We start from the raw sequence: 12,800 nt of genomic DNA on the forward strand, positions 1-12,800 counted from the left end.
GGCCGGGAGGTTGGTGCTATGGCTTAACTGGCAAATCCTCTTCTGCAACTGCCATCATCCATATGGCCAACAGTTCATGTCCTGGCTGCTCTACTTTCCACCCAATTTCCTGCTTATGGCCTGGGAAAGCGGTGAAAGATGGCCCAAAGCCTGTGGATCCTGCACCCATGTGGGAGACCCGGAAGAGGCTCCTGGCTCCTGAGCTCAGATCAGCTCAGCTTTGTATAATGTGGCCATCTGGGGAGTGAAAAAATAGATGGAAGATCTTTCTCTGTTTCTCCTTCTCTCTGTAAATCTGCCTTTCCAATAAAAATAAATAAATCTTTTAAAAAAGTTTCTTGAGTGGTTTTGATGGTTCTGAGACGTTGGTGGCTTCCTTGCACCAACAACATCTAAGGATGTTGTTGAGGAAAACTTTCCAAGGTCTATTGGCTGACCAAGTCCACCTCAGTGCATCCACAGATCCTGACACTTGCTACAGAGCTTGAAGCGCCGTTTTTTGAGATAGTGTTGGCACAAAGTTACATGTTTACTACTTTTTGATAGAAAAAAATGCACAAAACAGTTTACAATGGAGGTTTCTCCTGTCAGTGCAATAGCATTTTCTGAAAATATTTAGAAGTTTGGCTAAATTCTGATACACTGAACAAGCCTATGCTGTTTCTAGCCTAACTTCAGTTTCTTTTTCTTTCTCCATAGACCCAATTTCCAAACTAAATTCATATTGTCCCTTTAAGGGCCAAAGAAAATACTTACTGTTTCACCTGCTGGGTGGCCATCGCAGCTATCATAGTCCACCACTGAAGGCCTTTTCTAAGCACTTGTTTGACCTTCAGGGCACAGGGTTAGCTGTATCAGCCTAAGCTTTCCGCGTTCTAAACACCAAACATTTCCTGAGCCTCATTTTATCCGCCTGAGTTTAACTGTGCGGGAGAAAGGGTTTCCTGAGGGTAGAGTGGACAACAGTTTAGGAGGACCTTGAAATTCTGCATTGACCTGAATGCTGGAGTGAGGTGCTCAGTGGCTTAGCACCCTTGGGTCACCATTTTCCGTAGACGCTAGATATATAATATTTGGAGACATGCACCACTCTAAAATCACAGTTAGGGAGGCTCGATGCCTCATGAGTTCTCTCACAGCATCTCCTTGCATTTCAGCTACAGGTGAGGGGCTGATCGCCATCTTGATATAAATGCCGGGCAAGCAGCCACTGGCGTCGCTCGGTAACCACGGAGACAACCATACCCCTCCCGCTTCGCATCCTTAAGAGACTAGAAACTACTTTTCCCATTAGTCGATTTCCTCTACAGGACCGCGAGCTGTCTAGGTTTGGCTTGTCTGCAGGCGCGACCCTGCCGCAGTGAACTGCGGGAGTTGAGGTTCGCGGCACGGCCTCACCTTCTTGTTGAGGGAGCCTGCCGGACTACAAATCCCGTGAAGCAGTGTAAAACGCATGCGTGCGGAGCGGCTGATACTCCTTGGCCCCTCCCTCCTCGCTCGTGCCTGAAAGATAAGAGAGGGCGGGGGGAAGGAAGAGGAGGCGGGATTCGGGAGCTGCGTTGGCTGCGGCCTGGCTCTAAAGGGGCGGCCCCGGCGGGGAGCAGACCCAGAGGCCTCGGCGATTATGGACCCGGCCGAGGCGGTACTGCAGGAGAAAGCGCTCAAGTTTATGGTAAGGAGACGGTGCAGGCGGGGGAACGTCCGAGGCAGTGGCGTTGACGGAGCCGCTGAGCGCCGAGCTGGGCCGTACGCCCACTGCCAGAGGGGGCAGCGGGACCCTGGACCAAAGCCAGCGGCGGGGGCGACACAGAGGGACGGAGCAGAGCTAAGGGAGGAGGCTGGGGGCTGTGGAGGGGATCCAGAGGTGGGGGCAGCAGCTCCGCCATCTTGTGGATGAGAAGCCAAGTGACAGCGGGAGCTTCATCGAGGAGAGGGGTCTCCCGGCGGCGCGCGGGGCCCTGGAGGGAAAGGGGCGTGGGGACAGTAACCGAAGAGCTGTGGAAGCCCTGTGGAGACACGGCAAGGGGCCGCTGGCAGGGCCTTCGCAGGGTCGGGTGACGGGTAAGGCCCGGGCGAGGAGGTGCAATTCTCAGTGGGGAAGGGGAGCTCGGGATAGAGGGAAGACGGAGATGATGGGGGTAGGGTGGGAGCGAGTAGGGCCCGATGCAGATGGGTGCGAGGTTTGGAGTTTTGCAGAACTAGGCGTGGGAAACATAACCTTTGCCATTGATGGCAAATCCCATCTTGGCCAAAGTAATGTTGTCAAACTCTGGAAGGGGCGAGATCTTAACTTTGTGGTAGATGAGGGCAAGGACCTTGAGTGACAACCGGTGGAGAGGCAGGGGTTGTTGACTGTGAAGCAATCATCAAAAAAAGTAGTCTATACTCCCCAAGGAGAGGCTAAGTATTCTTGCTTTAGTGAGGGCGAGGTGATGAGGCAGTAAGAGGCAGATTGCCAGAGAAACATGGATACAGGATATCCATTAGGATGGAGCAGAGCTTGGAGCTAAGTTAAGAGGCAGGAAAATGTGGGATTCAGATGCTGTATCATTTTCTAGAGAGGGACAGCCATGGGAATTACAGTTGTTGCAAAGACCCATAGGAAGTGGTGAGGTCAGTGGAGAAATTCAGGAGATGAAAAGTGGAGGGGCTAGAGTGTAAGGCAAGGAGATACATCAGGATGGGAGGATGTCCATCAGTGTCTAGCCAATGAGTTGGGGTTTGTGGGTGTGTTTGAACTCCTTGTTTACTTTGTATCACACTTTTTGTTATGCTTGTGTTTGGCAAATTTGTATAGTTTGATATTTGATGCTTTTAATCTGATGGTTCTTGTATATCCTAGGTGTAAAATCAGACTTTGTGATTGCAACTATACTTTCATAGATGGCTTGAGGGATGTTGATAAGGATTGGTACTTAAGTTTTTCAGAAGTAATTGTAATCTACCATTCCAAATCCTATCCCTTTGTCAAATAGTTTTGTAACTTTGCCTGAAATACAATACCAAAATTAAATAAGCTTAAATACTAATGTGATTGAATTTAGACTTTAAACTACCATTTCTTTTAGAGGTCTATTTATTTTTATTGGAAAGGCAGACTTAGGGAAGCAGAGAAAGATTTTTCATCCGCTGATTTACTCCCCAAATACTGCAGTGGGTGAAGCCCAAGCAGGGATCTGGATGGGAAGTGGAGCAGCCAGGACATGAACTGGTGCCTTTATGGGATCTCAGTGCTTGCAAGGGCAAGACGAGCCAATTTAACTGTCGCATCTGGCCCAAACTGCCCTGTTTGTAAGAAGATTTTTTTGGAAAGACTGGTTAAATTTACTAAAGCTGTACTTACAATTTTTGGTTAGTACTTTTAAGAACACTAAAATTCAAGTGTGACCCCAGCTCGGTAGGCTGATGGCAAACTTCCTTGTGAGGGGAGTGATCCAGACGATGGAAGATCCTTCTGCCCTCCTCTCTGAATCTGTCTTTCCAACAACAAAAAAAAAATTAAAAAAAAAATTAAAAAGAAAGAAAAAATGTGTTCACTGTCCAACAGTGGCACACTTGGTGCATGGAGCTGATAATCAAACACATGGACTACTGATTGGTGGCTTTTATGGATTGAGGGTATATCTCTTTGTTTTACTTGTTTTTGTAGGAAAGTCAGAATCACACAAAAAGGAGAGACAAAGACCTTCCATCTGTGGTCACTTCTCAAGTGGCTGCAACAGCCAGAGCTGAGCTGATCTGAAGCCAGGAGCCTGGAGCCTCTTCCAGGTCTCCCACATAAGGTGCAGGGTTCCAAGGCTTTGGTCCATCCTCAACTGCTTTCCCAGGCCACAAGCAGGGAGCTGGATGGGAAGTGGAGCAGCTGGAACATGAACCCATGGCCATAAGGGATCCCAGTGCATACAAGGCAAGGACTTCAGTCACTGCCAGTACCTTGGTACCTCACAAGGCCCTCTCTGTTTTGTAAACTCTCTGTCTCTCCTGCTCTTTGAATCTGTCTTTACAACAACATCACCCCCCCCCCAAAAAAAACCCCAAAAAACAAAACAAAACAAAACAGAAAACAAAAATAGTCTCTAGTTTAAAAAAAGTTCAAGTGCATCATGAACAGAATTCCACTGAGCCAGATGGTTCTTGAATTTAAGCCTAATGTTCAGATTTTAAAATGTGAAGAACACTTGCTTTTTTTTTTAATTTTGGAAGTGAAAATTAAAAATCCATTTCCAGATTCATGTCAGAAAGGTGGCAAGTTCTTATTTTTGTTTGCCTGCTTACTTAATGCTAATTATGAAATTTGCTTAAAATGTCAGTAAAAGATAGATATTGTCACAACTATATTCATTTCTACATTAACATACTGCTTTTACTAGGACCTTTATGAAACGATAAAATCTTACTAAGGTGACTGCTAAATTCAAAGTTCTCTTTAATTCCTGTGTGGTCTTGATATAATGGAATGTGTATCCTTAAAGATTTATTTATTTTTATTTGTAAAGTAAATTTACAAAGAAAGAGAAGGATCCTGATCTGCTTGGTTCACTCCCCAAATGGCCAGAGCTGACCCGGAACTGAGCTGCTCAGAAGCCAAGTGCTTCCTCTGGGTCTTCCACGTGGTCTGCAGGGGCTCAAGGATTTGAGCCGTTCTCCACTGCTTTCCCAGGCCATAAGCAGGGAACTGGATCTTAAATGAAGCAAGCAGGATTCAGCCGGCACCCATGAGCGATGCTGGTGCCACAAAGCAAAGGATTAGCTGGCTACAAGAATGTAATGACTCCAGAATGTTTATTTTCGAGAAGCAAATAAATGATAAGAAAATAGTAATTTAAGTAACCTATATGCTTATGTTTGCAATTCAGCTTCAGCATGTCTTCCTGGACCTATCTTACTATTTCCTTAGTCAAAAAAAGTATGAAACTCAGCCCAGCATGGTGGCATAGTGGCTAAAGTCCTTGCCTTGAACACACCGTGATCCCATATGGGCGCTGGTTCTATCCCAGCGGCCCCGCTTCCCTACAAGCTCCCTGCTTGTGGCCTGGGAAAGCAGTTGAGGACGGCCCAATGCCTTGGGATCCTGCACCTGTGAGGGAGACCTGGAAGAGGCTCCAGGCTCCTTGGCTTCGGATTAGCTCAGCTCAAGCTGTTGCAGCCACTTGGGGAGTGAATCATCGGACGGAAGGTCTTTCTCTCTGCTGTCTTTCATCTTCTCTGTATATCTGAATTTCCAATGAAAAGAAATCTTTTAAAAAATTAAAAACAAAAAGACAGTAAAAGGCCAGTGTTTGTAAAGCCTCTGTTGGTGATGCTGGCATCCCATATAGATGCTGATTCAAGCCCCAGATGCTCCAGTTCTGAACCAGCTCCCTGCTAATGGCCTAGGAAAAGCAGCTGGAGATGGCCCAAGTGCATTGGCCTCTGCCACCCTTGTGGGAGACAGGGAAGAAGCTCCTGGCAGCAGGTTTGACCTGGCCTGGCTTTGACCGTTGTGGTCATCTGGGGAGTGAACCCAGCGGATTGAGGAGCTCCGTCTCGTCCTTTCTTTCTGTAATTCTTTCAAATATTAAAGAAAGATTTTGAAAATATTAAAAATTGATAAGTATGCTTTTGTCTAGCCAGTTCAAAAGCCAAGTGGAGGAACACTTGAATAAAATAGTTTTAGGACATGTAAGAGGTTTTATTTGTTTGTTTGTTTTTGTATGAGCTGATGGATCAGTGAAGCAGTATAAAAAGAAACAAGTCAGCACTTAGTAGCTTAAACATTCATGATTTCCTCAAATCTGATGCGTTTTTTAAGTTTTACTTGATGTGGGCAAGGGTGCCAACAAAGCGGGAATTTCAGAGTGCTGGCCCCAGGCTGAGAGTTCACCTAGGGCTAAAGGCCTTCAGTTGTGCATCCAGGCCTCTCTATGTGATTGCTGGAATTTCCTTCAAGTGTGCTAGCTGGGTTTTGAGAAATATTCTATGAGACAAGAAGTAGGAACTGCCAGTCCTTGCAAGTCCTGCGTTTGGAAGTCTAAAAATGTCTCTTATGGTCAAAGCCAGTCAAGCTAACTCATAGTCAAAGGGAGGGAAAATAGCTTCTACTATTAATGTGAAGAGTAATGTACATAAACAGGAGGTGGGAGCTGTGGGAAGCAGTCTTTTGAGACTACTATCAGTGCTATTCTAGTGGGGTGTTCAAGCCAAAATACAAATGAGATTAGCCAGATTTGTGGGTAATGGTGCTAGGACTCGTTGGGAGGTATTGTTCTTATTTTTATTTTTTTGAAAGACAGAGGGGACAAAGCCAGAGACACAGAGAAATCTTCCATCTGCTAATTTCACTCCTAAGTGCCTGCAAGAGTCAGTGCTGGGCTAGGCTGAAGCCAGGAGCCTGGAACACAATCTAGGTCTCCCATGTGCGTGACAGGGACCCAAGTACTTGAGCCATCACCTGCTGCTTTTTTTTTTTTAAAAGATTTATTCAGTTTATTACAAAGTCAGATATACAGAGAGAGGAGGAGAGACAGAGAGGAAGATCTTCCGTCCGATGATTCACTCCCCAAGTGAGCCGCAATGGCCAGTGCGCGCCGATCCGAAGCCGGGAACCAGGAACCTCTTCCGGGTCTCCCACGCGGGTGCAGTGTCCCAATGCATTGGGCCATCCTCGACTGCTTTCCCAGGCCACAAGCAGGGAGCTGGATGGGAAGTGGAGCTGCCAGGACTAGAACCAGCGCCCATATGGGATCCCGGGGCTTTCAAGGTGAGGACTTTAGCCACTAGGCCACGCTGCCGGGCCCACCTGCTGCTTTTCAAGGTGTACATTAGCAGGAAGCTGGAGTCAAAGGGGAGTGGATTGGCTGGAACTGAAATCCAGGTATGGGATGTGAGCATCCCAGATGGTGTCTTAACCCCTGCACCAAATACCCACCCCAGCCACTAACAGATCTGCATGACAGGCTACTAGTGAATTAATGTGAGTCAATAACTGACATTATTTGGGAAATTTGGGTATTGCTTTTTAAAATAAATCTTCTAATTTTTCACAGTTGATTCTAATTTAGCTCAGTGAGATTGATTGCTAGCTTTTTGTGGACCTCTGAAACCAGCTCTTTATTTGCCAGTTTCTGTACATCCTTAATCTATTTGTAATTTAAATTAACTTTGATTTTTTCTGGATACTCTAATGTAGATATTAGGTATGAAATTATAAATTAGTGATAATTTGTGTTGCTTTTTGTTTGTGTTTATAATAGCTACATATAAGAAATTATTTAAAGTGAGTAATTTCATACAGAATAAAAATTCTGTTCTGATGTCATACACTGCCAAATTTAAAAAAATGAACTTGTAAATGAGACCATTTGTTGGTCTATATTATTTCTACGCCATTTAAACCCTGAAAAAAAAAGCAGATATATGTATGTATATACGTATATATATATATATTTTTTTTCTTTTGCTAAAGGGAGACATTATGTAAGATCATGGGTCATCTTTAGGTAAAATTTATGGTCAGTGGCATTATAATCTTAAAAAAGAAAGGTGAAGTGGGGCCCCTGTGCGGTAGTCTAGCAGCCAGAAGTCCTCACCTTGCACACGCCGGGATCCTGCATCTTATGTGGGAGACCTGGAAGAGTCTCTGGGCTCCTGGCTTCAGATCAGCTCGGCTCTGGCTGTTGCGGCCACCTGGAGAGTGAATCATCGGATGGAAGATCTTCCTCTCTGTCTCTCCGCCTCTCTGTATATCTGACTTTGCAATAAAAACAAAAAATAAGCAAGCAAACAAAACCAAGGGATAAGTGAGAATGAAGGAAAAAATACTTGTGATATTAAAATGTGTTGAAGTCTCCTTTCTGCTAAAATGTTAAGATGGTACGATTCTTCCTCTGTGTGCTTAGTGAGATTTTGTGCAGAGTAACAGCTCAGTCAATAAGCAGGAGCCTCCTCTTTCATTAATAAGTCTGTTCCAGCATCTAAAATTGTCAGGGGAGGGGGAGAAATCTCTATGGGAAGAGGCCATTGGGCTGGAACAGTTTCAGCTAGTATTCCACAAGATTCACCTTGTGCTTAGGGACTCTGGATAATTAGAATAGATGGAAATATTCACCTTAGTTTCCAAAACCCAATTGAGACAAAACTGGAACATTTTTTTAATGATTTTTTTTTATTTATTTATTTTAAAGATTTATTCATTTTACTACAGCTAGATATACACAGAGGAGGAGAGACAGAGAGGAAGATCTTCCGTCCGATGATTCACTCCCCAAGTGAGCCGCAATGGCCAGTGCGCGCCGATCCGAAGCCGGGAACCTGGAACCTCCTCCGGGTCTCCCACGCGGGTGCAGGGTCCCAATGCACTGGGCCATCCTCGACTGCTTTCCCAGGCCACAAGCAGGGAGCTGGATGGGAAGTGGAGCTGCCGGGACTAGAACCGGCGCCCATATGGGATCCCGGGACTTTCAAGGCGAGGACTGTAGCCGCTAGACCACGCCTCCGGGCCCTAATGATTTATTTATTTATTTATTTGAAAGAGTTTACAGAGAAAGAGAGTTTTGCCATCCTCTGATTTACTCCCCAAGTAGCTTCAATGGCTGAGGCTGGATGAGGCCAAAGTCAGGAGCTTCTTCCAGGTCTCCCACATGGGTGCAGGGGCTCAGGCACGTGGGCCGTCTTTTGTTGTTTTCCCAGGCACGTAAACATTGAACTGCATCGGGGTGCCTGGGATTCAAACATTGCCCATATGGGATGCTGGCCCCAGAATAGAAACATTTTATGAAAGACATGAAAGTAGAATAGATACTGAAATTGGTGTTGAACTAAGAATATGACTTACAAGGCAGTGCCATCCTAGTTGCTGAATTGCCTTCATATGTGACTATGACTGTGGTTTGGGGACCAAGAGAGCAAAAAGCTCCGTAGCTGGGGGAGATTTCCTTTATGGCTAACGTGAACCTTTCATATGAACATTGCCAAAGCATTTTTATTTATTTGAGAGACGAGAAAGAGAGAAATCTCTTATGCTGATTCATGTCCCCTGGGCTAGGCTGAAGTCAGGAGCCAGAAACTCAATCGAGGTCACCTAACTGGCTGCCAGAGACCCAAGAACTTGAACCTTCACCTGCTCCCTCCCAGGATGTGTTTTAATAAGAAGTTGGAATCAGAAGAGCTAGGACTGGACCCGGTTGGGGTGGCCCAGTTTTGGGTGTCCTAAGTGGCTTTTTTTTTTTTTAAAAAAAGAAAAGATTTGTTTATTTTTATTGCAAAGTCAGATATACAGAGAGGAAGATCTTCCATCTGATAATTTACTCCCCAAGTGGCCACCATGGCCAGAAGCTGCGCCGGTCCAAAGCCAGGAGCCCAGAGCCTCTTCTGGGTCTCCCACGCGGGTGCAGGGTCCCAAGCTTTGGGCTATCCTTAACTGCTTTCTCAGGCCACAAGCTGGGTGCTGGATGACATCTTAATTGTTAGGTCAAACATTCACAGGTGATCTTTTGATCTTTCTTTCTCTTTGACTGTCTCTTCAAGGTGTCCTTGCCCAGAGGTTTATGACCTGACATGAAGCCAGGTCAGTAATAGGAAAACTGAGTAAAAGTGAGGTTATTTTATTATTATTTTTTAATGATTTTATTTTTATTGGAAAGGCCGATATACAGAGAGGAGGAGAGACAGAGAGGAAGATCTTCCATCTGATGGTTCACTCCCCAAGCAGCTGCAACAGCTGGAGCTGAGCCAATTCAAAGCCAGGAGCTTCTTCCAGGTCTCCCATGCAGGTACAGGATCCCAAAACTTTGGGCCGTCCTCAACTGCATTCCCAGGCCATAGGCAGGGAGCTGGATGGGAAGCGGGGCCGCCAGGATTGGAACCGGCGCCCATATGGGATCCTGGCACGTTCAAGGCGAGGACTTTAGCCACTACGCAATCGCGCCAGGCCTGAAGTGAGGTTATTTTTTGTTCATACAGCCTTGAATAGTGAATAGCTGTTACTTAGTATTTGCTGTGTGCTGTTCTAAGTCCTTTACATGTATTATTTAATTCTCCCAGTAATCCTGTGAGATAAATGAAGTACCATTATTGTCCCTGTTTTCATTTTAGGAAACTAATTCCAGTGAGGTTTAGTCCTAATCAGGGTCATTGTGCTAGGAAGGAACCTGATGTTACACCTGGGCAGCAGACTTGAGAGCCTCACTATAGTGTATTTGATTCTTGAAGATCAAGAAACAGTGACAATCTCCTAACTATTCAGGTACTGTCCAAGGGGAAATGTTGCTGTCCAGGTCTTCACATCGATTTCCTGGTCATCTCAGTTGTGGATGAAATCCAGTGAGGCTTCACCAGTTGTTAGTGTCATTGTAACTGTTAGTGATCACCATTTAATAAAGAACCACAAGATCATCACTGGCATCTAATAATACATATTCTCAGTGAATTTGTGCATTTGCTGGTTATGAATGATCTAGACTTGATGTCATTGGACTTCTCAGGAGCTGATCTTTCAGGACTGTTCCACATGTTATTCTGGAACTCAGAACAGGCAAGACTTCAATCAAAGCTCTTCTTAAAGTCATAGCAAAAGTGCAAGAGAACAAGCCAGTGTGTTCAGTGCCTTTAGATCACTGGTTGTATCAGAGCTGTTGATTTTCTGTTGATCAAAGTAAGTCATGTGGTTAGGCTTAACGTCAAGTAGGAAGGAGTAGTTTTCTTAATAATTGTTACAGTAATAATCTATTAATAGCCTGGTAAGATGATAGAATAAGATGCTTACTGTGAACTGGACTTTTCTTTCTTTTAAGATTTATTCATTTGTATTTAAAAGACTGAGAGAGAAAGACAAATGCCCAGTGGCCGTAACAGCTAGAAATGGACCAGTCTGAAGCCAGGAGCCATGAACTCCTGGGTCTCCCCATATGAGTATAGGGCCTCAGGGGTGTGTGCCATCCTCTGGTGTTCTCCCAGACAATCAGAAGGAAGCTAAATGGGAAGTGGAACAGTCCAGACGCAACATTAATGTCCATATGGGATGGAGATGCTGAAGCAGAGGTTTAACTTGTAACCCCAGGGCTCTGGTTTCTGTGAGAAGTCTTGTGCTTGCTTTTTGGTTTCCACTGATGGTGCCATCCTAACTAGCAGTTTCTTATTTTAGTGACTGAGCAAAGCTTGTTGGTGGGATACTGCTAGTCACAATTTAATACAGTAGATGTCTTTGGATCTTGTATAGTGATATTATGAAAAGTTCAGCAGTATCACAGTGTAGTTCTGTCTTTGGGAAGGTTAAGGTTGATGTCACTTCAATGGCATTTGGAACAGAATTTGAACTGTAATAGAATTTGTAACAAGGTCATACATATGCCCTGACAACTCTCTTGGCAGCAGGTTTAGAGCTTTGCAATCCTTTCTCCGCAATTAACAGTAAGGTTACAGAGTTCTGGTGCTGATATTTTAGGTATCTTGGGAAATTCAAGCTTTCATTGAGAAGTCATGGAGGCAGACATCCAATACTGTAGGTTGTGGATACATTTTTTGGTAGCACTTATGCACATAAAACCATACTTGCAGGGAATGTGACACAAAATTATTAATGTGTTGGTTGTAAGCTGTTGGATGATCGATAATATTTCAAAATATATAATGGCATTTGAAAATGTGTTAGAAAGTATCATTAGGTGATTTTTCTTGTTTAATTCTTTAATGCTTTTCATATTTTTACAGCAAATATGTGTCAGAAAAATTAAAACTTTGTGAAAATGTATGTGTATATATGCATGCATATATAAAAGATTTATATGAAAGAGTTAGAGAAAGGTCTTCCATTCACTGGGTCATTCCCCAGATGGCCACTAGCTGGGTCTAGGCCAGGATCAGGCTAAAGCCAGGAGTCCAGAGCTTCTTCCTGGTCTCCCACATGGGTGCAGAGATCTAAGGACTTGAATCGTCTTCTGCTGCTTTCCCAGGCACATTGTCAGGGAGCTGGATTGGAAGTAGAGCTGCCAGGACTTGAATTGGCACCCATATGCGATGCTAGCACTGTAGGCAGTAGCTTAAACTGTTATATATACAGTGCTGGCTCCAGTTTGTGTATTTATGAGAGATGTAACTTAAATGTTGGCCTCTTGTCTGGGGACTAAAGTTTAGTAAGTGTGGTGGCCCTGGGCTGGTAGTGGGTCTTTGAACAGAGACCTCAATGCTAGAATAAGTTTTGTATGTCTTTTATTTTTAAGATTTGTTTTTTTTTTTTAAAGATTTATTCATTTTATTGCAGCCAGATATACACAGAGGAGGAGAGACAGAGAGGAAGATCTTCCGTCCGATGATTCACTCCCCAAGTGAGCCGCAATGGCCAGTGCGCGCCGATCCAAAGCCGGGAACCAGGAACCTCCTCCGGGTCTCCCACGCGGGTGCAGTGTCCCAATGCACTGGGCCGTCCTCGACTGCTTTCCCAGGCCACAAGCAGGGAGCTGGATGGGAAGTGGAGCTGCCGGGATTAGAACCGGCGCTCATATGGGATCCCGGGGCTTTCAAGGCGAGGACTTTAGCCACTAGGCCACGCCGCCAGGCCCAAGATTTGTTTTTATTATTATTTTTTTTATTGGAAAGTCAAATATACAGAGAGGAGGAAAGACTGAGAGGAAGATCTTCCGTCCATTGTTTCACTGCCCAAGTGGCTGCAACAGCCAGAGCTGAGCTGATCTGAAGCCAGGAGCCAGGAACCTCTTCCAGGTCTCCCACATGGTTTCAGGGTCCCAAAGTTTTGGGCCATCCTTCACTGCTTTCCAGGCTACAGACAGGGAGGTGGATGGGAAACAGCGTTGCCAGGATTAGAACCA

The 12,800-nt window shown here is 45.0% G+C and overlaps 1 protein-coding gene across 4 annotated transcripts in view; it reads left to right on the top strand.

Annotated features, from left to right (window-relative positions):
* Positions 1-1,513: 1,513 nt before the first annotated feature.
* BTRC (beta-transducin repeat containing E3 ubiquitin protein ligase) overlaps positions 1,514-12,800 on the top strand; it is a 155,659-nt gene continuing 144,372 nt past the window's right edge. For 2 of the 4 annotated variants that reach the window (XM_058672086.1, XM_058672087.1), the window contains exon 1: positions 1,514-1,672. In XM_058672086.1, the coding sequence (XP_058528069.1) occupies positions 1,625-1,672 (48 nt within the window). In that variant the 5' untranslated portion in view covers positions 1,514-1,624. The remainder of the gene's footprint in view (positions 1,673-12,800) is intronic. The other 2 variants (XM_058672088.1, XM_058672089.1) reach the window with 2 other exon arrangements.

Source organism: Ochotona princeps, chromosome 13 (assembly GCF_030435755.1).
Source record: "Ochotona princeps isolate mOchPri1 chromosome 13, mOchPri1.hap1, whole genome shotgun sequence".
NCBI classification, from domain to species: domain Eukaryota; kingdom Metazoa; phylum Chordata; class Mammalia; order Lagomorpha; family Ochotonidae; genus Ochotona; species Ochotona princeps.